Below are 27,457 nucleotides of genomic sequence, written 5' to 3' on the forward strand. Positions count from 1 at the left end.
AGGAAATGTATTTTGGGGTTGAGTAGAGTTGAATATGTGGGTTACACCTAATAAAAACTCTGAAAGGTTCTCACTACTGAAAACCAAGCTGTTTCAGGTGAAAAGGAAGCCGTTTAAACTGAATAGGAAGGTGTTTTGGGTGAACAGGACAGTGACCAGTGAGAACACATTTCAAAATACAGATAACATTACATTAATGTCTGCTCAACAGCCTGCAAGTGAAATATATTAGTCTTAAAAGAGACCATCAGAACTCTTTAAAATGTGACAGCCATGGAGCATCAACCTGCTGTAAGTATAAGTGTGGATGTGCTGAATAGTCACACTTTGGCACCTGGACATCAGACACCAGAAACAAGATCACCCAATAGAGTTTGTGTATAATCATCTAGCACTCCCTCTTGTCTAAAATTGTCTGAATTTTTGTTTTGAAAGACTCAATACATTGCAGGGCACAAGTGAAACATTTTTACGACATCCTCTTCATTGCCTCTCATCTCAAAGAATGCATGTGAAAAATTCAGGGTATCAGATAAAATTTCATTGTAGTTGAGGTACCGTCACACAGTCCTCTTTCCAGAGCCAGGAGGTCTAGACTTGTTGCTATCCTACAACAGTGTTCGGATGGTCACTACGAAGGCCAAAAAATTGTTCTCTTATGCTGCTAACAAGCTGTTGAGTAGACATCAGCGTGGTTTTCGTGGTATTGAAATGTACTGTTTGTTTTTCTCAACTTCCTGTTCAACTGAAATCTTCTCAGTTTTCATTAGTGTGTGTGTGTGAAAGTGTTTTAGTAATGTGTGTGAAATATTCAGTAGAGTGTGTGAGAGCATTTCAGTAACAACGTCCCTAAAGCCCACTCATAAAATCTTCCCAAAATCTTTGATAGCAGAACAGCTTGTTCTGCTATCGACACCTGTTTCGTGTCATTTGTTGGATTTCACGATTAAAGTCTGGAGAAACAACACATATTAACATTTTAACAATTAATTCACATTACAAACAGGAAAAATAAAAAGTTTTAAACTGTTTTGTCAAAAACAGTATTTCTAGTTGGCCACTTTCCTTAGAAGCAACAATATAGTCTTTTTTTTTCCTTTACTGTGAACGACTGTGAATAAATGCAGTTCAAGTCTGTACATCCCACCCAAGGCTGCCCGAGGCTGTCATTGCACAATAACAGCTATGCAAATTACCTGCTAGAGAGTTTACCCCACAGCCATTTAACAGGACTGATATGTTAAAAGCACAATATTCAAGGGTGTGCTGATGGCTTGCTGTGGTAACCACATGAGCACACGAACAAACTTTAGTACATCATTTCAGTGTAGTTTTTTTTACCTTTCAGACGTATTGTTGTCAAACTGCTGGGCGGGCAGCCAGTGTGGACAAGCAAGTTTGTGACTGGGATAACTCCAGAACGAGGCGATGTAGGTTTTTCAAATTGATACCAAAATTTAAATAAAATACAATTTTTTTGAATGACTTCAAACTGAAGTGAACTGGACCTAAAGATCAAGGTCACAGGTGTGAATGCAATAACTTGAGAACAAAGCAACATAGAATTTTTACATTAATACCACAGGTGTATCATGTATCATTAATTTATATCATAAAATGACCACTGCAACACAGAAAGGTCATAATTTTTAATAGTAAAAATATAGAATAAACACTACAAATATTATTAATACATTCAGCGTTTCAGTTCAGTTGTTTAAGCGCATATACAAATACAGTATGACATCTTTCATTAGCTGATACACCCCTGTCCCCCCGGGACAGAGCTGCACCGTAATAGCCTCCACATGTCCTCAAGAAAAGAACTGATCCTTTCATAACTAAAGCCAAATTTCAAGTTCGTTTGATCAGCAGGGAACCTATGTGTCTTCCCCAGAATCTTCTTCATCTTCTGAGTCACGTTTAGGCTTGGCCAGGTTGGCCCTGACTCGAGCCTGGTCCACAGCATCCAGGAGGTTTTTGGAGTCAAGAGCAAGAGTGTGAGCAGCAGCTAACATCTGCTTCTGGCACTCCTCCTTTAGTGATGTTATGGAGTTCTGCTGGGCCAGTCGCATCTTATTGATCAGCTCTGCCAAATCCTTGTTCAGCAGTTTCTTCGTGCCCTCAATCTAGGATGGAGCAGAAGGAAGATCAGATCATACAGACAACAGGAGGTAAAAAAAAAAGTATAAAGACTGAAAAGATGATCTAGTATGCTTATATATGGCATAAAGTGTCAAATGGTAATAATCTCTATATTGACACACATAGAAGCCAAAAAGCCTTTTTGCACTGAGTATTTAACGTTGTTTCACAACATAACTTCTGTTTATGTGAATCTTCAAAGAAAATCCCTCTGCATCTGGTCTGCTGGCTGATATGCATACACTGTCACAAAACATAAGGCAGAAAATATTTGAAACCTACCTCTGAGGTGACAGAGGAGTGCAGAGAGGGCAGGATCTCATCAACACTTTGAATCAGGGTCCGGAGAGAGATACCCACTGCCTGCAAGTGGATGATGGAGAAAAGCGAAGATGAATGGAGTGAGAGACGTGGAAGTAAGGACGAGGAAGGATAAAATGATCAATTACTCAAATACAAACAGTCTTCCTTGTTTTAAAAGCTGGAACTCATGTTTAGTTGTATAAACTCTCCATTACGTGATAGTGAGCTTTATGTGTGCATGAGCTAAAACAACAGCGCCCTCTACTGTCAGTGGCTCAAACTACTCCTGAAAAAAGGTCCGTGTATTGTACAGTTACAGCACTAATGATGGACATGATGAGTTTGGGAGTTGTCTCCAATGTTCCCTCTAATTTTTCACGTGTCTGAGCGAACACACAAACGCCCTGAGCGGTCCCTTGGACCACTGTGAGCAACAGCAGACGTTTGCACTGTGGTCACACCAGCATCGAATCCATCCAAGTTACATGGTTTATTAAAATAATCAAATTACAGCATTTACATTTATGTTAGACCACTTTAAATTAACTGCTTTAGCCCACTTACAATGAAAATTAAAAAGACTTAAAAATTAAAAAACAGTTAAACTTTGTTTTTATTTTCTGTAAAGCTCTAACTTGTATTATGAGTATGAGTCTGTGGTCTGGGAGAGAGTCTGTAACTCTCTGTCTGCAAAATACAGTATATAATGACCAACGTTGGGCAATTAATTATATAGTTACTTCTTTTGTTGTTATGCAAACAACAAAGTTTTTTGCAGCTGTTTACCTAAAAATGCAGCCAAGGCGTTTTTTTAAAGAAACATTTCAAACTATTTACAGAACAATCAGCTGTTCTGCATCAAATCTGATGCCACACAAATTATTTGTGCCACTCCAAAAAATAATTTCTGTCCACTATGAGATAAAGGAGAACAACAGCAACCTGCAGGCCTGACAACAGGAGATGTATCACTGCTGTAACATCTGTAATATTCAGCAGTCGCCTCATTGTTCTGACACACACGACAAAACTATTGACTACACTACACACTAGCTACACACTAGCTACACAAGATTTGCGCTAAACGTCGCAAATCTCTCACATCTCAAAACACCGCCGTCACTCCTAAAACTTCCCCCCTTCCTAAACAACTGTTGCCATATAATTTTTTGATTGGTCGACATGGTACATTTTTCCACCAATAGGAAAGGGTGGGGAGTTTTTTGGTGTTGTTTTTGCTGATAGGCGGAGAGTGCGTTCGAGCGTTTTCCTTATAAAACGCAGTTTTTACTGTTTCTTCCCGCTAGTGATGGGATTTCCGGCTCTTTTTAGAGAACCGGCTCTTTTTAGAGAACCGGCTCTTTCGGCTCCGAACCGGCTCCGAACCGGCTCTTCAGGTTGTTTTGTTGCTTTAATTAATTTATTATTAACAATAATATAAAATTATGCACAAAAGGAATTACTAATGTAAAAAAAAAAAAAAGAAGTTTTATTTATACATGTTTATATATAAATATATGCAGTGGCCCCTAGAGACAAAGCACGTACAAACACCAAAACAAATTTTTAGCATTAACTGAACTTCCAAAACAGAGCTACCTAGATCACTTAAATTACACAATTGAAAGCATATGTGTATTGTTTGTGTATTTATACACAAGCACTCATATATATTCAAATAATTAAAAAAAATGTTCATTTACCTGTTACTGCCACACACCAAATCTGGTCGTTGGTACTTGCTGGCTTGTGTAGCCACTAGGTAACAAAAGTTCAACACTGCCCCTAGCATCCTGGAGCACTTCTGTTGTATTTTGTACGTGTTTTGAGTTTTTATGTGCTTCTGAGTTTTTACGTGTTTTGGAGTTTGTACGTGTTTTGGAGTTTTTACGTGTTTTGCAGTTTTTACGTGTTTTGGAGTTTTTATGCGAGAGAGAGGGTGAGAGAAAGAAAAAAAAAAAACCCACGGCTCCCAATAAGGAGCCGGCTCGCGTCGTTCACATCAAAGATCCGGCTCTAAGAGCCGACCGACACATCACTACTTCCCGCAGTAAATATAAACAACGACAGTATTCAGGAAGAAAACCAAACATTACATATATTTTTTATCATAACTCTGGTTTTACGTGGCCGATCAACACAATTTAAAAACTGGTATAAAGTCCACACTTTTTCCCTCAATTGTTCGTCTGTCCTGCTCACATCTCCAATGGTTGTACACGTTGTCATTAACGTGGCTTCACTCCACATCAGCCCGCTTTGCTAGCTAAAACACCGGTGTCGGCGCATAAGGACACTGTCATAGCCTGTCAACGACGTTGATTAGCTGCGTATATACGAATGTCAATCGCATCATTGGCTGGACTATGGGATAAGGTGGCATCGTTCTATTCCCATACGGGAGCAGCCAGTCACTTACTGACTAACACTGAAAAACAGAAATGTTAAAGTATTAATTTTATTTTCAATTCAGGTTAGATTTTTTTGTGCGCAACACAGACTTTCTGTGCGCAGAGACCGTGCCAGCAGTGCACGATTGCGCACGTGCGCAGCTTAGAGGGAACATTGGTTGTCTCATTGTTGCCCCTCTAGTGCACGTGTTGTTAATTTTAATAACACCACAAATGTCCCATGTTTTAAATGCTGGAACTTATGTTTAGTTGTATAAACTCTCCTTCACCTGATAGAAAGCTTTATGTCTGCTTGAGCTAAACCAACGGCGCCCTCTGCTGTCAGTACTGTGTGCTCTGAAAAAAGGTGATCCTCAGTGTATCATAGATACTACCATAGACCTACCTTGACAGCATTGGGATACTCAGAAGCCGGCAGTGTGTTGACATCATTCTTCAGCTGGACCACCTGTTTCACCATCGCCATGACGCTGGTGTAAACCTGATCACCTGATCGGTCCAGCTCAGCTGTGGGACGAGGCTGCAGCAGTACAAGAAAGCTCTTACTGACACGTAGCTTCATTTAAGCTTTAAAATGTCCACATTTAAACCTTTTCAACCCTTTCTTAACTATTTTTGATGAAAAATTTATTGTGCACTTTTACCTGTGCAGCTGGCATTGGAGGTTTCTGTGGAGGACCTGAAACACAGAAGAGAATCTAATAAATCAAAGCCATGTATCAGACTAGTAATGCCAACAGCACAGGATTTTGCACACTCCATGAACAGCTGATGTTTAACAGTTTAAAAAAAAGGATTATAAATGTTGGAGTAAATTTGAAACTTACTAATTAGTTAATTAATTAATTTTGTACGTTACACTGCAGTTAAAAGAGAGAAAAGTGTATGTACGCTGAAGACACCTAAAAATTTAAAGTGGACTCACCGTTTTTTGAGCTGTTGTGAGGAAGCTGCAAATAACAGAGAAACAGTGACACAGATACTCTTTATCAACTTAACTGAGTACGGTTAGCCAGCAGCGTTTTAATAATCTTTGGAAACTAATATGTTTAAACCAATCACCCTCCCAACCCCCACACCATTACCACATTTTTGAGTAAATCAACTTCCTCATTAAGCTAACCACACGAGTTATTTAAAGCACAACAAGGTTTGTGTCTTAAAAGTTTAAACTCTGTTGATGAAAACAAGTCACCACTGAATTTTTGTCAGCTCGAACTGTAGATGGAAGATCAATTTAACATTTATAGTTTTACACTATATGGACAAAAGACCAACGTGTTTTGACTTGTGACCACGATGAAAGCCATAAGCTGAAACACGCTGGTCAACCAATAAAGTTGTTCCTTAATGCTTCATGTGTTGCTGAAGCATTAAGGAAGATCTGTCACCAGATCTCTGTCCTTCTCCTCGCACCTTGGAAGTAAGTTCATGAAATTTCTTCCCACCTAGATATTTCAAGATCAAATGTTGGCAGTATTGCAGAAAATCTGAAGCATTTAGGAATCATGGTAACTCCGCCAGGAAGTGGGAAATCACTTAAAGTTGCACAGTGGGTTTACTCACTGCTGAGGTGGTTGCATAGCTATAGCTAGTACTGTAATGACTCAAACACTGCAGAGCTCCAAATCTCCTCTGGTATTAACATCAGCACAAAAACTGTGCATCAGGAGCTTCACGGCATGGGTTTGCATGGCCGAGCAGCTGTATTTTCAACTGGGTTTCTGCCTCGCGCTGATCAAAGCATGATTTGCACAAGAGGAAAAGAAGAAGAAAGTACCTCGATCTGTGTATCTCGTCCCACAACAGGACCCTACAGGAAAACACATTTAAAAATAAGCTTTAGTGCTTTATGTGTAATCAATTATAGTCCCATGAAATAGTATCAGACATGTATCACTTCATTTTGTTACACTGCTAAACTCCTGTGGTTCAAACCTGGCTGCATTATGTGTGTGTTTGTGTGTGATCTCTCACCAGTTGTTTCTCTTCCTGCTCCAGCCACTTTTTGTCCATCATCATTTCTCTTCTTTGTCTTTCCAAAGTTTCTTCCACTCTCTCTTTCTCCCATGCTGGGCTGCTATCCTTTGGAGGTACCTACATATGCACAAACACACACACAGACACACACACACGCCCTTGACATGTTACTAATTTTATTATACTGGTGCAGATAGTTATATACAGCGCAGATAGTTATTTAAAACCTCATGTGTTTTTTGTAACTTTTTCTCAGTTGCTTATGCAAAACAGTTTTTCCCCTTCAATGATTTTGTCACATGTTCTGTTTCCTCCACTATATCCTCCAGTCAATATGAAAAGATCAATAATGCAATTGCTGATAAGAAGCAGTTTTGTGAAGGTAAAATTTCAAATTTCAAAACTGTATTAACATTCACTGAATATGTGTTTCCTGGGTAAGGGGACGCGCGAAGCTGAATCTGAATTTAGACACTAATATACATGTATGTGTACACTATTGTATATCTGTGTGTGTAAGTGTGTTTAGATACCTGTATGTGTGAGCCTTGGGGAAGGGTGCTGCCTGCTGATCTGGAAGGCTAAGAGAAAGAAAGAGGACAGTATGTAGGTTAAAACATTTACATAATTCATTCTGCACATAACTTTAAACTGCATACACATGAAAAAAGACATTTTAAAAATCACAATAAGCGTATAAAAAAGGCAACCAAAGATAAATGGTTGAAAATTGCTTGTGAAAAAGAAAGTGATCTGTGTGAGTTAAAGAAAGACTGGATTTTCCCCATTCACTTCCACACTATCTCCAGCTTTCTAGGAACCTGAATATGGAGGAACTAGCATGTAGCATCTGCAGTTGCAGCTTCATTTATGAGACCAAAGTGAAAAGTTTGACATATTTAATAAGCAGAAACTCTGGTGTATTTCACTTTCAAGATGCGTTGTAACGCAACAAAAATATATGTGTGTGCAGTGCTGTGCAAGTCTTGAGCCACCCCTCATTTCTTTGAGTTCTTGATCTTTATCTGTGCCACGGGCTTTCTGAAGGTCTTTGGCTGCTTTTTCACTAAGCCACTTAACAATGACCTATAAATAATTTAAGCATAAAAAAGGCACCAGTGTAATGTGTAAACACATAACAGACAACTTAGCAAAGAAGCAATTTTAAATTGTATGTTCAGGCAATTTTTGTCTAACGGTTTTTCAAAAAGCACATTATTTGTTTCCATTCCATAGATTTTTTGAACTATGACTAAGTCAAACTACTATAACAGACAAAGAGTGAAAAACACTGAGATAAAATAAGCAGAAAAAGTCCTTTTTAAGTCATTTAATCAACTAACTTGACTGTAAGGAACCAGAAACTGTTGATGTCTTAAGATTTCATCTGACAAAATCAAAATGTCGTCATTTCTGTGTGCAGTAATTCAGCCTAATCTGTCTATGCTGGTTTACACCTAGGTGGGAAGTTTATTTAAAGACAGCTGCAGGGAGGAGTTTAGACCCTCTGAGATTCTCATATTGGTGCATGTGTGGTACCTTTGGTGGAGGCTCCGTGTGGTTGGGATCAAATGCTATCGAGTTGGACCGTGGTTTGTTTCGCCTCTCATCTTTCTCCAGCTCCACCTCCATTCTGTGGATGTCACTATTAAACACAGGCATCATCAGTTTATATAACTTTGAATAGTGGGATCAGTCCTTCTGCAGGTACTGGGGGTCATGTGGTCAGTTAGGTGAGTGTGCACCTGAGGGAGCAGGCAAGCTGGCCAAAGCTGGGACGGCCACTGGGCTCATAGGCCCAGCAGCGGGTAAGCAGCGAGTAGATGATGGGCGGGCAGAGCTGCGGTTTGTGGAGTCGAACGCCCGCCTCCAGCTGGGTGATCACCTGCCCGTTCTCCAACCAGAAGAACGGCTGCTGGGCCATTGAGAAGATCTCCCACACACAAACAGCTGGTTGAACACATACACACACACACACACACATGATTAGCTATATTAAAAATAATCTATGTTTATCTATTCACACTGAGACTGGCACTTACACTTTCATCACGCAAATGCGGTTTATAAATACATCAGCAGATTTGTCTCTAAGATGATTCCCAACTAAACTATTATTTCAGACATGATTTAAGCTTGAACATCAGATTTTAGAGAGACACACTCATGATCTTTAGACACTTAATTTTGTTTCAAATCAAACAAGGTGATTTTTTCAGAAAAATGAATAATTTTATATCATGCTTTTTCCTGTGACCTGACTGTAAAAAATGGGAAAAACAATTTAATTTCTATAGTAGATATTTTAAAAACAGGAGCGTTATTGTCATCATTTATCTGCTACTTAATTACTTTGGTGCAGTATAAATTTCAGTGGCAGGGAAGGGTCTTTATTAATCGGAAAAGCTGTAAAATTTATGAAAATACATGTGAAAATTTATGCATTCTGTCACATTTTTCAAGCTGTCCATTGGCCCAGATTGGAGTCTTTGCCCAACCAAATCTGGTGCCCGCGTATGTTTGACACCTCTGCATCACATGAACAAAAGTACTGAGCATGTCTTCAGTCCCATAGGTGTGGGGCTGCAATTATTCACTGAGAGACTTGATTACTAAAAAAATCCCCAATGTAAATTCTTTACTGCGATGCTTTGTTAAACCACGACTATGCAGCACTCAGCTGCCACTGACCACTGCACAGTTGTGAGCCTTTCACCTAAATTTGTGACTAAAACCAGTACAAATGTATTTAGGAGCACGCGTGTGAATAAAATGTCTTACACCATTAAGCTCAAGCAGCCCCTACTTATCTCAACAAAAAGACTCATGAGAAACAACAGCAGCAGTGAAGATGACGCTGTAATAGAATAAAGAGGAGTCTGTCTATACACACTGTTACCGGAGCTGTAGCTGTTACTGGCAAGCTCAGGAAATGTCCAAAACTGCAGCGCTTGTTACTAGTAACATGCTATGGGGCGCCGTTTGTAAAGTGAAACATGCTGAAATTAACGGCAACATTTTTCCACATTTAGCTCAAAACGAGTCCTTTTTTACAACATTTAGTAAAATATTTCTAACTTTTCATAGTTAAAACACAATTTTAAATGTTAAATCTAAATGTTAAATCTAAATATTATATTTAAATCTAAATCTAAATGGTAAATCTAAATGTTAAATCTAAATGTTAAATGTTAAATCTAAATGTTAAATGTTAAATCTAAATGTTAAATCTATATATTATATCTAAATCTAAATGCTAAATGTTAAATCGAAATATTATATTTAAATCTAAATCTAAATGTTAAATCTAAATGTTTAGGCTAACATGCAAATTTAACATTTAGATTGAAATATAATATTTAGATTTAATATTTAACATTTAGATTTAACATTTAACATTTAGATTTAAATATAATATTTAGATTTAACATTTAGATTTAAATATAATATTTAGATTTAACATTTAACATTTAGATTTAACATTTAACATTTAGATTTAATATTTAACATTTGATGAAAAGTTACAAACATTTTACTAAATGTTGTAAAAAATTACTCGAAAAAACATGTTTTTGTAAGGTTTTGAGCTAAATGTGAAAAAATGTTGCCGTTAATTTCAGCATGTTTCACTTTAAAAACGGCGCCCCATAATATGCAGCATGCATACTAAATTATATTCAATTCTAGGCTTTAGTAACATTAGTTTACAGCAAGGGTGTAAAACATACGGTCCGGGGCCAGAATGTGGGACATTGGACAGCTTTGGAAAATGTGAAGAAGTGCATAGATTTTTACCTTTAAGTTTTACAGCTTTTCTTCTTATTGATTGATTTGTATTATTGTACGGTCTTTATGTTCCAATATAAAGCACCTCAATCTACAACTATTTAATTAATTGGTAGATAAACGATGAAAAACACATTCCTATTTTGACACCATCTACTACAGGAATTACAGTTTTTTTAACAAGGAGCATTTTTTTTTGGTGATTTTACGATTCGTAACGTAGTCTCAGTGGTCTGGTATGGCCCACTTGTGGGCTTTTTGTAGCCCACAATGTAAAATGATGATGGCTGGTTCACTTGTTTCACTGATTTACAAATGATTAATATAAAACATAAATACATTTTGTATTGTATTGTATTGATAATATTTTAATATTTTAAAAAAATATTTTTTAAAAATGTGTACATGTTCCAGGAAAGTCTGAGCCTCTGGCCTGGGTTTTTTAGGTGGGTCACTTAAATATTATTAACAATAATTACTGACAGCTGCAAACACCAGCACGCCTGTTTTCGGCAGCAGGAAGCGTTGCATCAAAGTGCTCACTTCTGAGAAAGTTGATATGCTCACTTTTCTTCATTGTAGCTGCCACATGCTCTTTCAAAGGCTTACAGACAAACATACTCAATCACATTTTCACACTTGCTCATATGCACACACGCACACAGACACACATACTTAAGCTGGGCATACACTGTGCGATTTTTTCAGTCGCGCGATTCCGCTCCTGCTCAAACTGTACGATTGACTCGCAGGGGTTAGAAGTTTGTAGGTCACGATGCAGGGTCTCACACTATACAGCCCGATGCTCTGATGCGACCTGAGTGCTCACACTGCGCGTCCATAAAAATGAAGGTTATAACAGAAAATCTGTCGCTCGCTCTCCCTCTCTGTCTTTCACTCACACAGACACACACACCACCATCAACTTTGCTAAATTGCTAGTGAAAAACATTGATCAAGCAGCTGTGATTGAGCAGCAATGTAAATCCAACTATTGTCACGGTTGTTGTGGTTGTGATGATTTTGTGAGACCACATCGAAAAGGCTCGGATGAGCTTTCCAAAGTTCTACAAGTGCCTCCATCGCTTGTGTCCAGATCACACGCTGCACTGCTGTGCTCACCGACGTTTATGTGTTTGCGCGTGCGCAGTGTGAGCAGCTGCGGTGACACCCTCCTCCAGACCAAGCGATTGATGATCGGGAGCTGGTCGTGAGGTGTTAATCGCTTCTCGTTACCCCACGTATACTACACGATGCACGACGCACGATGAAGGCCAAAATCGGGCCGATCACCAAAACGGTCGCACGACTGAAAAATTGGCTCAAAATGGGCCAAAAATCGCACAGTGTAAGCCCAGCATAAGAAAGCCTTCTCAGAGGACTTAAACCCATTTAATTTACGACTTATTTTAGGTTGGAAACCTATGAGCTGTTTTTAAAGACCTGCCTCTTTCTCTTTTGAATACTTGGTTTTAGTAGTTAATAAGACATAAGTATTTGTTGGGTATTACTCGATTAATTAATGGAATAATCGGTAGAACACTTGATCACTAAAATCGATAGCTGTAGCCCAACATAGGTGTGTAAAATCAGGCACAGTCTGCTTTTACAGAAATCAATCTGCATCTTTATGAACTCAGTTCGTGAAATTTCTTCCCCCCTCGATATTTCACGACCAGCTGTAAGAGGTATTACTGCAAAGAGAAAGCGTTTGGGAACCACAGTAACTCAGGCATGAAGCGGCAGACCACATTATGTTGCACAGATGGGTCGCTGAGTACTGAGGTGGGTTATCTTTAAAAACTCCCAACGTTTGGCTGACGCACTAGCTGCAGAGCCTCACATGCCTCAAGATGCCAAAACAACAGCTGCTGTGAAACGGCTGTTGTTGTGATTTGGCTCTAAATTAAAAAAAAAAAATTGAAGTGGACTCCTCAAGCATTAACATCAGCCCAAAAACTGTGTGCTATGAGAGATGGAAGGACTAAATAACATGGTTCACATCAGTCTACAGCCTGAGGAATTACAAATCAACTGAGTGAAAACCTCAAGCTGTACCGCGGTGAAACTAACTTTAAGCACTACTTGTTTCTGTTCCTGGTTTAATAAAAGCCTGTATTGTGTTCAGACGGAGTAAAGACCTGCATGTGTAACTGAGAGAATGCATTTTTTTGTTGTTGTTTTTTCTCACCGAACATCCAGACATCACTGGCTGTGGTGAAACGTCTAAAGTTGATGGATTCTGGCGCCATCCATTTGATTGGTAAACGACTCACTGAAGCTGCACACAGAGGAGAAATTGAGATTCACTAAGTTAATGGGTGCAGTTAAACGGGCAAGGCAAAAAACATGACATTTATTTTGACTTCTACAAACATTCGAAACTTGTCGATGTGTGCACCTTTATAATACTCTTGTTCGTCTACGTAGCGAGAGAGGCCGAAGTCACCAAGTTTGACGCATTCTGGAGACGCCACCAAGATGTTTCTCACCGCTATGTCTCTATGGCCCGCAGACAGACAGAGAAAATAGAAACCACAGGATGACGCGAAGAATAAAGAACCATCACACCAAAAGAAATCAGCATGCAAACCATTTTCACTTAATATCTGCACAACATGCAGAGAGGCTTTAAAGTTTCTGCAAAATAAAAATGTTTTTTATTCAGTCTTGCTGAGCTTCTTTCTTAAAATACACTGCAGGTAATGAAAGCACACTACTTGTGGAAAATGTGCTACCTGTGCACCATGTTGAGACCTTCTAGGTAAGCCAAAGCTTTGCATATCTGTAGACAGTAGAGGACAAGCGTCGCTGTGCTCAGGCTGTACTGGTTCTCTATGAGGTAGTTCCCCAACTGTGAGCGAAACAAGGCACAGTTGCAAGTCACGGTTTAGGTTGCGACACTTTAGGTTTACCATTAGAATAAAAACACAAAAACATACCTCTCCGTGTTCATAGAGCTCCATGACAATCCAGACAGGATCGGCCTCAATGACTCCAATCAGACGCACGATGTGGGGGTGATCCAGATTTTTCATCAAGTCTTTAACAGAGAGAATTCAGACTTTATTAATGTAGAGACAGACAGAGATTACATGCAGCAATGGTTCTTGGTTATATTATGGCTTTTTGTTTACAGAAAACAAAAGCCATACTAGCCCCAAAGTCCTGCTTACAATTTTTTTTAGCATTACTCCAGCCTAGGCAGACTGTCACAAGGAGACAGACAACTACACAGATTAACCTAAACCTACTGACTGCATGGCTTCAGAGAGAACACCGGGAGCATGCAAACTCCTCACAGAAAAGCCCCAGGCAGGTGGTGGATTCAAACCCAGGACCTTCCCACTATGAGGCAATGGTGCTAACCATCACATCACTGTGCCTAACCTAAGCTCTTTATCTAAAAATACATTTGACTTCTGCTTTTCGTGCAAGTCTTGTTCATACTTTATGAGAAAGATTATAATTATTTTCTTCAGAAGCAAAATCGATAGTTCTCCCCTCTCTTTTCTAAGCCCCTCCTATCAGATGAGCACGGGCAATTGCTCATGTTTGATAGGCCTAAAAATAAAACATGTTCAACTTTACTTTACAGAGGAGAGCCATCATGTGGCATCCCCCAAAAGACCCCACATCTCTTTAATTGAATGTTATTATATATTTTACTGTCATACAGTTTTCACCCAAAAGTGCATGTTTGATTAACTCTAAAAACCTGATTCCAGAGGAGTTTCTGTTGCTCATTTTGCGTGATGAGTGCAACAGGACAAGGTTGAGACCAAAACGAGTGCTACATAGAAATGCAAATGTGAATGCTGGATTAAACAAAGAAAATAAGAAGAGTGTTGCTGATGATCATGGAAGAAGAAGCAGGGCATTTCTGGGGAAAAAGCGTAACAAAAATGTCGGATATTTCGTCCTGTGACCATGAAATTTCAAAATGTAACGCTTGATTTAAACAGTTTAACCATCAGCAAAGATCCGGACCTCAGGAATGTTTTGTCTATCTGAGAACAGAAAACATCAAAGCTTGTTATGTCTCAAGCTTTGATGTTTTTGCAATGGATGATAAAACCTGCGCCTTCCAGACACATCTAGCCGTAGTTATTACATGAAACCACAAGCAGACAACAGGAAGTTCACTACATCAGCCTCGTTACTGGTGCAAAAACCTTCAAATGATCTAAACTAGCACATTTCACTCTTGGCTTGCCACACTTTACTCATTACTTCTTTAAGCAAAAATTAGCCAACGCTTTCATTTTCAAGTATATATGAACCCACCCATATAAGACCCAACTTGCCCCTAAAGTGCTTTTTTTGTTATAAATTCCTACGTGCTGCAGTTGCGTCACAAACCCCTGCACATGCTGGCTGACATGTGTAGTGAAAAGAAAAGGAAATAATCACTGCAGCTGCAATGCACTCACCGGCTTCACTGAGAAACTTCTCCTTTACATCAGCTGAACAGTCCTTACATGTTTTGATGGCCACTCGGATCCTCTCCCCTGTCTGCAGACAAACACACACGCACAGTGGTTTACATTTGCAAACCTTTTTCATATTTTCAGCTTTGGGTTTGATGGATATTTGTTGGATGTTCTTATCAAGCATGTCTGAGCCTTAGCGTGAGGCTAGTTAGTCAACACAACAGATGGACTCACTGGGCTTTTATAAACTCCATCGTGAACCTCTCCAAAGAATCCCTCGCCCAGGATCCGTCCCACAACGAAATCCTCCTTGGAGATCTTGTACCTTTCTGCACACAGAAACAAAGGCACAGGTTGAGAAAACTCCACGTTTCCCTCTTTTAAAAGGTAGGTGATATGCTGTAAATGTAAAGCTGTTCATTTCAAACAAGACAAGACAACAAAACAAAAAAACAAAAAGAAATGCCTACACACAACAGGATGTGTGGTTTGCCACTATTTGTACTTCCTTCCTTTACATGTTACTGGGACACGTTTACATCCTCTGTGTCACACTTTGCAGCAGTATGTTCATTTTCCGAGTCATATAAAGTGAAACTACAATGTGAGCTTTATAGGCTCACGTTCACACACTTTTATTTATTTATTTATCTTTTTTTTAGGTGCAGATATGTGTTGAACTGTCACATCATCAGCGTAACCTGCTGGAAAGAACTAACTCCTTACTCTTCCCACCTTCCTGTTATCACCTACTAGTTCCTGGTACGCATCATGTTCTCCAGTAAGAGACAATCCCCACCTCCACCACTGTACTTATACACTGAGGGAGGAAGGCAGGAGTGTAAGGAGGGGTTTAGCAAGGCCTGCTACTGTTAGTATTGTTATTAGCATTGTTTCTCTTTGTTGGCTTCTTCCAATGACAGCCTTAGGTTGCCCAATTTAGCCAATGAAGTGGAACCATTACACGGGTCCTGGGAAGTTCGTTTAGCTCACAAAACACACATTTCAAAATTGGATTGTCCTGTATTCTTCTCTGTTGATTTAAACTTTTGAATTTACTTGATATTAGGCTTTTGTATTTGTATTTTCTATTTGTCTGGTGTCCAATTTCTGGGTTTTTATTTCTTTTGATGGTGATAACAGCTCATGCATATAATTTGATGTAAATATTAATAATAATAACCTTAATTTTATTGCAAAATTTTCTCCAACCCAGGCACTTTTTGTTACTTACCCACATCTCCTGGATATTTAAAGGAACATAGCAAGCAAGTGTAAAAGAAAAAAAAGGAAAAGCTACCTTTGTTTTTAGTAGTGCACCAAGAAAACAAATATATAAGATCTAAATGCCCTAAAATATTTATCAATCAATGCACTTCTATAAATATATAAAGCCCTGATATCTGTGTTTAATAGTGACATCCAGAGTATGGAGGTGGAACTGGACATGGATAAGAGGTGAAACAGACCATGTTGCAACTCGAAAGTATTTGACACCAGCCACAGAGAGCCTGCACCAAAGGTACCGCATACACGCCACTACAAGTACCCAGAAGGTGTAAACTCCTCACTGCAGCTGTCATCTAATAAACTTCCTGCGTAGGTGTAAACCAAAATAAATATACAGTACTATGTAAAAGTCTTGCCAAAAATATACCACCAGGAAAATAGGTGCAGCTATTTATTGAAACATCTGTGCACCTATATAAAAATACTGTATAAGTCAAAAACAGAGTTTGTACAATTCCAACAGAGTCCATATTTGGTATGACCACCTTTATTCTTCATCATAGTCTAAAGGCAGCTTTCTTATCATGTCTTTAAGCAGTCTTCAGGAATAGTTCTCCAGGGTTCTGGAAGGACATTCAAAGCTCTTCTTTGGATGTTTCTGCCTTTTGTTCTGTTCTCTGTCAACATGATCCCACACTGCTTCAATAATGTTGAGGTCCGAGATCTGGGGAGGCCAATCTGTGACTGATAATGTTGGGTTTCTACCCCGGTGTTCTTTAACTGCATTGGCAGTGTGTTTGAGATCACTGACATGCTGAAAAATGAAGCAGTTGTCGACCAGTTGCTTTTCAGATAGTATTTCATAGTGGATCAAAATTTGATGGTACTTGTTGACACCAGCTGGCCATTGAACCAAGACCATTTCTGATGAGGCTCCAGCGAACACATCAATCAACCCATCAATAGCCAGATGCATCTCCCACACCTGCCATTTCTTCTTTTTATCCTCCATTTGTCCAGTTTCCTCAGATTTTTTAAGGACACACTGCACACAATGTTGAGAAATCCCAAGCTTTCAGCTTACAGCTCTTTGGGGATCACCTCACTGGTGCATAAATATTATTTGTATGTCTGCCAAACTGTGTTATCTAAATCATTTTTTATAGATTCAACTAAAGAAATTGGTTCTTTGCCAAGTTATTATGTGAAAACAGAACACTGGCTCATCCCTTGAGTTAGGTGCCTTTTTATGTTTGAATGATTCATAAGTGTGAAGTACCTTAACAACAAAGAAGCAAACAAAAACCCCAAACCAAGTTATAGAACTGGTATAGAGCAGTCAATGTCCAAGGAAAAACATTAAAAGACTTTCAGGAAGCTCAAGGTTACGTTAAAAAAAACAAAAAACAAAACTAGATTCAGTCTTTTTGGAAGGAAAATATACAGAAATGAGGGCGGCTCAAGACTTTTGCACAGTACTGTATAATTTTGGTTAAACCCGGGGAAGTTTTTACGTGTACATTTTTAACTTTCCACTTACTCACTTTGAATACTCCAGCTTTTCTTAGTTTGCTGTTTTGCAACAATGTTTTAACATTTTCATTCTTTCTCAATAAGGAAGAGAGCAGCAGGGGATTATATAACAAAATCCCCACAACTGACCATCGCAATAACACAAACACCTTAACTGACAGATGGTGTTGGCTCATTGGTAGCGATACAATCTGCGTGAGCTTCAGGATCAATTTTGATTTAAAGTAAAATACTACTCACCACTAATGTCAGCTCCGTCTTCAGGGATTTCAGCATAAATATCAGAATCTAAAGTTAAACGAATAAAAGAAAAACACATTGTTAGTATACATACATACATTGCTTTTAAAGTTAAAAGTAAAATTCTAGAGGCTGGATTAGTACTTACTGAAACCTTTACTGTGAGCACTGGAACCAGCACTGGAAGAAGAAGAGAGAAAAATGTTTCTTTCTTTCTGTAACATTTTGTATACAAGCAAACGTTTCAGCAAACATTTGTGACATATCAGCTGTGAGCGGTAGACATATGAAAAAATGAACACAGAGGAGGAAGATCTTAAAATAAACTACACCCACATACGTTATGCTTCTACTAAATTATCCCCACCAAGGGAAAACAATGTGTCACCTTTAATAACATTTAAAAAAAAACCCACAACTTTCCAATATGACTCATCACGCTCACCATTTTGGGATGTCAGGAAGTTTCATTCGCGTATCTCTCCCTGTAAGAGTCAGATATCTGGTTAAGGCATAGGTGGTAGGATTAGACAATTAAAGGTTCTTTCCACACTTTCATGCTCTGTTATACTAAACCTTACTGCAATAAGTGGGAAAAACATGGCTTAATTTTATTTTTTAATGTCAAATGTAATATCAAATTCATGGAAAGTGAGAGCCAAGAGGCCAAAAGTAAGTGCCAGGATTAAGCAGGATGAGTGGGTTACATGGAAATGTCACATGTTATCATGTAAAAAAAGAAAAAGAAAAAAAGAGTGCAATAGACTGGCACTCTGTCCAAACTATACCCGACCTATCAATCTATGATAACTTGGACGTACTTGAGCCCTCCCACAACTCTTAGCTAGATAAGTGGTTAAGAAGATGGGTGGATAGGCATTCCTTCCCCCTGGAATGAGCTGCAGAATCAACCAAAACTTAAGGAAATAGTCTTTCTTAATTTATTTTAGGTGATTTAAATGACTTGAATGCAGTTATCTTCACCCTGCAATTGGTTTACAGTTGGACTATGTAACTGGTTCTCCTGGTTTGTTTGTCTGTCTCTTTGTTAGAAATCTAGCATCCACAGTTTTCAAGATATCATGTTCAAATTTTGTGTGATGGTAGATAGCATAAACAGCCTGAGCTGATTTAATTTTGGTCAAAACGGGGGCAAAGTCACACCAATTGTGAAACTCATTCAGAAGTTTATGTTACACACAGCTTCTTATAGATTGTCTTCAAACTTTACAACAATATATTAGGCCTTGGGGGGGATGAGTATGTAGGTTGGGTAAGTGTTTGACCTCGACCTTCATTGTTAGTGCCCAAGGTCAAAGTTGACCTTTAAAGACATAATATGTTATATGAGAGGGCGTGGAGCTGTACAACTCACATTTTATTTTTCAATATCACGCTCTACAACGTTACAATGACACCATAAAGTTTCTCAAAATCACACTCTGCATGAATATATCGTAAAATATCCAGTATGCATGTGATACCAGTTTATGCAACTCCATTATACAGCTCTTTTTCTGGCCAGGACACGCTTGTAAAAGACATTTTTTAATCTCAAGACCCTTACTTTTTGCATGGATGGACATTACTTTTACCTTTGTTGGGGCTGACAATAAGTGAACGTTCAGCGCCTTCCAGTCGGCAGTAGCCATCAATCAGGTCAGCCATGTTTTCTGCTACTGCCAGGGAGGAGGTGTTCACTGACAGCGGCTGGAGGGTGGAAGATACATGATATTTAATCTGCACTAAGAACTAAAAAGCACTGGGTGCATTAAGATATAGTCAATGCGACTTCTACAACACAACTACTGTTTGTAAAAGCAGTGTGATTAAAAAAAAAAAAAAAAATCCAGATCATAAACCCTATCACTCTCCCCCGGTGATGGGGATAATGACACCTACTGTACTTCAAAATTTCATCAGTTCTTTTTCATTACTTCCCTGGAAGTCTTTGACGATTTGACGCCTCCAGGGAACTGATGAAAAAGGTAGAAATGAAACAAAATACAGCAGTTAAACAAATCAGGAAGTTCAGTGCTACCTGTTTGGCTCCCTCAATGTGCGCTTTGAGCAGAGCTCGCCCATCACTCTCTGCAGTACAGGAGATGCTGCGGACCTGAGAGAACTTGGCCAAACAGATGGGCTGAAAAGATTTAAAAGATTTAGACAATAAATAATATTTATATATAAATAGACACACACACACCATGACAGATTTGTTTTAAGAGATCAAACAAAAATTAATAGAAGTAAGAGAAAGTTCAAACTCACCGTCGAGTTCTCAGTGTGCTGACTAATCCCATCAGGGTCAATAACTAAGTCTATTGTTAAGCTCCAGCCTTGCTACAGAGACACAAAGCACACACATTAATAATTTTGAAACCTCTCTGAGAAGAGAAGAGATCCCATTTTTGTGAACACAAAGAAATGAAAAACATAAATATATAAAGCACTGCACTGCGTTTTATCTTCAAACAAAACAAGTTTTTACTGTTAGAATTCAGTAACCACTTGTTTTATTCAGTGCCAGTATACGTGACAACCAGTGCACACATCAAATACTCACCACTAATTGGCAGGCGAAGCTTTCCTGCGTGAAGCACCAGCACTGAGACAGAGTGGTGAAGAACTTCGCCATGCACTGGTCCTGATTCAGAGTCGAGTAGCCCTGAAATGTCTGCTGGATCATGCGACGCAGCTGCTTGGGCTGATACACAGATGCAGACGGCGACAATCAGGCACATTTTATTTCATCCTGTAACTTCAGGCAGAAATTGTATCGAAATGTTCTGGCTCCATACCTTCATGCTGTCAATGAGCTCTTTGGGGAAGAAGAGGTCGAGTCCTATCTCCTTCCTAATGGAGGAATAAAGGGAAGTCAGACAGCTATAATGAAACAAAAACTTGATGCAACCCTGCATCTCTCTAGTTTAGAACAATATGTAATGTGAAACTTTCACTTTTAGAAATATGCACTTTATGTAGCTTTTTGTGTTAACCGGAGACTGCATCTGGTCATTTTTACTCTTCCTTTTCATCCACCTTTCACCACATATCCACATATCAATTCTCAGAAATAGAAAGCCCTTCTATTTCTGAGAAATGCTGGTTAAATAGGTGGCGCAGGCCTATTTAAAAAAAAACAACTAACAAAAACAATAAAGTGGTACACACGCATGTACCACAAAGGCATGAAAGGCCTGAGGTAAAAGGTAAACAGGCAGTAGCATGAGAAGTAGGAAGGTTATGCATGCTAAACTTACTCCAGAAATTCAAAGTTTGACTTTTTCTCCAATCCGTTTGGATTCATGTCTTTGCAGAACCTCCTGTAAGTAGTAACAGTACCATTCATCAGTTTTCCGTGAAAGTATGCACAATTATTGCCCAGTTTTTCTTTTGTCCATGAGATGTTACCTGATTTCCAGACAGCCAAGCTGTAGAGCCATTCCATCGCTTACTTTTGAGGCATACTGCTGCATATAATCACTTCGTACCTGAGGGTAAACGTGTAAACCTAAATTAAACCGCAAAGACGAAGGTGCAAAAACACTGACAATTTTACTGACCTGCTGGTAAAAGTAGAGCATGGTGGTTCTGTCATCTTGGAATTTTTCCATAAAGTCTGATGGGATGTATCTGATCCTCAAGTCATATCTGAACAAATAAAGATCACAGTTCATGGTCATAAACTTTATATTATTTTTGAGATATCACAAATAGCAATAATGTCAGCTGGTTATTTGTGAGATATCAGATTCCTGGCTTAGTATCGATACTTTTGTTAGATTTAGATAGATAGAGTACACTTTATTTGAATATTTTCAGTGTGGGATGCTTAGCTCAGTGGGTGCACAGGCGACCAAATGCTGTATGGCTGGAGAGGCCTGCCTTCAAGTCTGACCTGTGGACTTTTGCCACTCGTCTTCCCCTCTCTCTCTCCCCACTTTCCTGTCTCTCTAAGCTGTCCCTATCCAAAAAAGGCTAAAAAAAAGTATCTTTACTGTATTTTAAGATTGTACATACCAAGCACATTTCTTTAATGATTAATCATATGAATAAATAAAGCTTTGATTTTATACATTTCAGCTGCATTTTACTCAAAAATATCGCTTCATGTTTGCCGAAGAATCCTTTTTTATGTTTCTGAGTGTACCGCCCAGTCAAAACCAGTCAAAACAAAATATTCAGCGATGTGACAGGTTTACCAACCTCCACTCAGCTTCTAGGTGCTGCTGCTCGTAGCGGTGGGTGAGCTCAGCCACAGTGAGATCAGGGTGCAGCCAGTGTATCTCTGAGGATTTGAGGTGTTTGAGAAGGAGGCCGTAGCATTGGGTGTATTTTATCTCTGGACCAACGCATCCGCTGGACAGCACCGTGCTGATTAGATTCTGGGATTGAAATAATTACAGAGAAGCACATTGAATTTTAGCTTTCCAGTACAAGTTTGGAATCAACTTTACAACGCGTGCTGTATCATGTGAATAAATTCCGTTCTGATGTAGGTTTAGAGAACTCAAGCGAAGGCTAAATGCCAGCGCAAGGCTTGTTTATCAGTGTGTGCATCCTGTTATCAGAAATCCAAAACAGACTTCCTTGTTGTCCTAGAAGAAGGTATGAAGAATACATCTGAGTGCAGTGATGCCAATAAAGTCAGGAAAAGTTAGAGAAGAGTAGCTGAAAGCAGGGCGGCAGAACATTATTAAAGCATTTCAGTCTATCTGATAAGCACAGCAGAGTAAAGCTTTTATAGTCTTAGAGTAGATGAAAGTAGAGTATGAAGTAAGAGTAAAAAAAGGTATACCTTGACAGTCCACCCCTCCTCACAGCGGATGAGTTTGAAGTTCTTGCCCAGGTTGGGGCTGTTGCTGAGGAAACACACTTTGATGATCTTCACCTGGGAGAAGGCATCCCTGTGGACACCCGCTGTTGGAGACAGGTCCGAGGAATCTGACTGGCTGGTCAGAGACATGCTCCTCCAGGAAAGGGTGCTGGTGTCTCCCGACATCACGCACTCACTCGACACACACACAGACACACAAACAGCTACTGCACTTAGACATCCATGACTGTCCAAGTTTTCAGTCTGCTGCTTCTTTCTCCCTCACACAGAAAACAGGTAGGGGCGCATTGAAGCTGGGGACATGTAAGAGATCACCGTGTTGTTAGACTTAAAGAGCTTTCATGTGTCAGTAAATGGCTTAAATTCTGCTGCGATGCCTCTGTACTCACCAGTCTTGTACAAGCTTCACGTATGGCTCAATGTTCATGCGGTCTTTGAAAAACGAAGACTATTCAAACCCAGCGACAGAGCGCACACCTATTACTTTGTAAAGCAAAGTTTTGTGTTGTTTGTGTTCTTCTGGAGATTAAAAGAGCAGACCTATAAGAAGTTGTCTGCTGAACAAGAATCATATCAGTACGCGAAAGAGGAAACAGCACTGACGAGCAAATGAGGAAGTTGAAGTGCAGCTACAGAAAAACTGACAGGACTGATGAAACCGCTGTGTCATCCCCCATCTTACATGCAATGGCACAGTCCACAACCGCAAGTCACTGCTGTGCAAAAGTGGCATAGCCCACGGGACATTTGCTTCCTCTTCAAAAAGTCAGCAAAAGTACCTCGCAGGTGAAATTGGAAAGTGTGGCCTGATTACTAAACAGGCGATATGTAAAAGGAACAACTTGCATGAATTTTAAATCTAGACACATATGTAGATATGGCTACCAATTCTTTTCCCCCCCACTTGTTAAGCAAGCTAAAAATAGAAAAAGCATCTATCTCAAGGGATAAATCAGCAAAAGAACCATTTTCAATTGTTTTTTTAGGAACTTTTCTGGTGACAGCCTGTCACAAAAACACATAACTCCTTCCCATTTCTTTGGTTGAGTATATGAAAAGATACAAAGATACAAAAAAGATGATCCCCACATATCTTAGCATGGTGTGCAGTGTATCCTTGAAAAATGTGAGGAAACTGGACAAGTGGAGGACAAAAGAAGAAATGGCAGGCTTAAATACTCTATTCAGCAGATCAACAGTATCTGAAAGTCGCGTCCTTAAGAAACAGGAAAAAGTCAGACAAAGACCTGACAAAGAAGCACATAGCAAAGCACAGAGTGGAACACTATCAGTCGTGGATTGGTCTCCCCAGAGTCTGTGACTCAACATTGAAGCAATGTGGGATTATCTTGATAGAGAACAGAAGATAAGCAGCCAACATCCAAAGAAGAGCTTGGGATGTCCTTCAAGAAGCCTGGATAACTATTCCTGAAGACTACTTAAAGAAATGTCAGATTAGACTATGCTGAAGAATAAAGGTGGTTGTACAAACAGTCTTTTTGCCTTATATATTGTACTTCCATATATGTTTTCACATATTTTAATAAATAGGGGCACCAACTTTTGATTTTTCTGCAAAATATAAAGAAATGAAATATAGCTCAAGACTTTTGCACAGCCCTGTATGTAGAAGTGCTCACAGCCCCAGCTGTACTTTGGGGCTACAAAAAGGGCCAGTGTAAGATAAATAAGGATTTTCTTTTTTAACTATGAATCATTCAAAGCTACTGTAATAGAATCAGAGTTAGAATGAACAGAATAAGTCCCTTTAAACTGCTTAAATCACCAGCTTGACTTTAGGGACAAAAAAACTAGGATAACCGCGATGGTGTCTTAATGTTTTATCTAGCACCATCAAAAGGTCATCATTTCTGTGAGCAGTAATTAAGCTTAAACTACACTATGTTTAGTGTCAGCATATCTGAACCTGCTGTAGATCACCATTTTAGCATAGGTCTTTATTGAACTTCTAACTTACTGTGGAGTACACCAAGAGCTGTCCACCTTAATTGACCAAAAGTACATCTGACAATTTTGTATATCTCATCCTGTTATAAGAGGTTCAGCTTATCTATGGAGTTCTCTTGTTTTGCATAACAAAAATGTTTGTCCTAAATAGAGGATTTATTTAAAGATGCAACTGGACAGTTTGCAAATGTGTTTAGAGGCAAGGCGTACCCTGTGGTGGCCATGATGGAAAATTCTTTAGCCTCCTGGTTTCAGGTTCTACCTCAGTGGTTTTGTTTTACCTCTGTTGACTTTGAGAAAGAATTAGGTGGTTCTCTAAATGAGTATATGGACGTGTGTGGGTTGGATCACATATGCATATGGAATATGTACATGCAAGTACGAGTGTAACCTTTTTGCATTTTCTAGCAGACGCCAACACAAAGTACTCAAGAAAATGTACATTTGTCTGATATTGTCTTATAATACTTCTTGAAGTATTTCTATGTTATACTACTTTCTACTTCTTCTCCACTATATTTTGAAGAAAAATATTGTAAATCTATTGTTGATTATTTCATATTATCAAAGATCGGTAAAGTAATGCGATCTATGTGATTATAAAATGAATAATTTTGCACAAGAAGTTCTTTTCATCCTGTTTTCTTAAACATATTTGTAAGTGAACACTTCTATACACACTCTCTGTCATTTATATACTGGATGCTCATATTACACACATTTCAATTAATGAGTTCAGTATGTGAGTATTCCTTGTGTGTGATGTTGTGATTTTGCATCTCAAAGCAGTTTTGCTCTGTCCTTTAATCACCTCAGGAACCTTTTAGTCCTTTACTTTGACTTCCTGCCCTCCTCATCTCCTCTGAGCAAGTTGCAGTGGCTTCCACTGGAAAACACACCCACTGATGTTTTGAGCAGAGCCTGGCTGATGTTGACTGGTTGACATTAACTATTTGCCTATCTATTGGTATCTGCATTTACAGCAGTTGAAAAAAGATAACGTGTTATGAGTGTTGACTTTGCATAGTTTATTCACCAACTTCCCTTTTGGCAGTGTTACAAAAACAACAAGCAGCTGCTTATCCAAGCAGAGTTGGACAGAGCATTCATCCATCCATTCGCTTATCCTTTTCAGGGTCGCGGGGGGCGCTGGAGCCTATCCCAGCTGTCATAGGGCGAGAGGCGGGGTACACCCTGGACAGGTCGCCAGTCTGTCGCAGGGCCAACACACAGGGACAGACAACCATTCACATTCACTCGCACATTCACACCTAGTGGCAATTTGGATTATCCAATTAACCTATCTCCACAAGTTGCATGTCTTTGGACGGTGGGAGGAAGCCGGAGTACCCGGGGAGAACCCACGCACGGGGAGAACATGCAAAGACCCCAGCCTGATGGTGGAATTGAACTCAGGACCTTCTTGCTGTGCGGCAACAGTGCTAACCACCGTGCCACCATGCTGCCCCTGGACAGAGCATATATGAGGTAATAAATAATAAAGTGATAAGTTTGAGTGATACCTCGGGAACACTTAAGAAATTTGGCACGGTGAATTTACTATAACTCCAAGCAGTGTCTTAAGTAGGCCCAGGTCAGACTGCAACAGACTAAGCACTGCTGACATTTGTGTTTGCTCTTGATTCTAAGTGATATCTTAGATAGCGGATACACTCAATATGGTCATCTCAAGCACAGAAGCCCCGCCCACCTGCTGTTTAAGCCTTCTGTTTGCCAGAGACAGCCAATCAGCTTAAAGGCAGAGTAGGCGGTGCTAGTTCTACAGTTTTTTAATGTGAAATCATCTCCACAGTGAACTGCACAACAACCTGAAAATCACATCCAACCGATTGGAGAGATGGATCTGTGGATGTAGACAACATCTTCCAAAAGATATCAGTTGGCGTTTTGTTGGTGATGAAGCTCGCCATGTTGAACCAGGTTAACCTTTATCAGGTGATTTTTATGATATTCCAACTATTCAACTTGCATTTGTTTCCCTACTTGTTTGATTTTGATTTTCTTCTTTAGTCTGTTAATTACTTAATCAGTAGAAATGCCTTCTATCTGTACAGCAGCCAAGCCAAAGGAATATGCCAAGTGGAATTTGACTGTAGGCCAGCAGCTTTAAGAACATCATGCACTGAACAGTCTCACAATATGGAGTAATTTACATAATCTACATTTTTAAATTATGTATTTGAACATAATTTATAACATATTTATAAAAATAGAGGGATGGAAGATGGAAGATTCTGTTACTTTTTTCAGACTGGGTGTGTGCTCAGCATCTGTGCCTGTGTTTTCTCCTCTGCAGACTCAGAAGCAGTAAGTCAGCATGCTGACTATCAGCTCTGGCCAGGCTGGTCACTGAGATCTGGGGTTTACTTTATGGAGGATGGTAGCTAGTGGCATTCTGCTCAGACCCTGCGTGGAACTCATAATAACAGATGAAATGAAGGCTTGTGCAGCAACAAAATAAAATTCAAATGAATCGAAGACATGCGAGTTGTAAATATCATCAGCTACTGGCAGCGGCAGAAAGAAGTCACACATTGAAGCGACTTAAAGCTTTTGGAATATATAAA

At 39.3% G+C, this 27,457-nt stretch overlaps 1 protein-coding gene across 1 annotated transcript; it reads right to left on the minus strand.

Annotated features, from left to right (window-relative positions):
• Window positions 1-1,648: 1,648 nt before the first annotated feature.
• On the minus strand, window positions 1,649-27,056 carry LOC146360855 (protein-tyrosine kinase 2-beta-like). Its single transcript, XM_084921918.1, has 30 exons — window positions 23,291-27,056; window positions 22,863-23,194; window positions 22,271-22,449; window positions 21,628-21,715; window positions 21,476-21,555; window positions 21,325-21,387; window positions 20,863-20,917; window positions 20,628-20,768; window positions 20,333-20,404; window positions 20,103-20,204; window positions 19,657-19,771; window positions 18,507-18,546; window positions 18,210-18,241; window positions 18,062-18,109; window positions 15,293-15,387; window positions 15,059-15,140; window positions 13,568-13,668; window positions 13,364-13,479; window positions 13,027-13,127; window positions 12,817-12,906; window positions 8,585-8,789; window positions 8,379-8,484; window positions 7,373-7,420; window positions 6,837-6,956; window positions 6,640-6,672; window positions 5,785-5,809; window positions 5,504-5,538; window positions 5,245-5,379; window positions 2,428-2,508; window positions 1,649-2,129 (listed from the first exon to the last, which is right to left on the minus strand). Exons 2-30 carry the CDS (start codon window positions 23,064-23,066, stop codon window positions 1,881-1,883), a joined length of 2,841 nt encoding a protein of 946 aa, XP_084778044.1. The 5' UTR covers window positions 23,067-23,194; window positions 23,291-27,056; the 3' UTR covers window positions 1,649-1,880.
• Window positions 27,057-27,457: the final 401 nt, after the last annotated feature.

The sequence above is a fragment of the Perissodus microlepis genome, chromosome 23, assembly GCF_051167445.1.
Source record: "Perissodus microlepis isolate ML-2025 ecotype Zambia chromosome 23, ASM5116744v1, whole genome shotgun sequence".
Taxonomy (NCBI): domain Eukaryota; kingdom Metazoa; phylum Chordata; class Actinopteri; order Cichliformes; family Cichlidae; genus Perissodus; species Perissodus microlepis.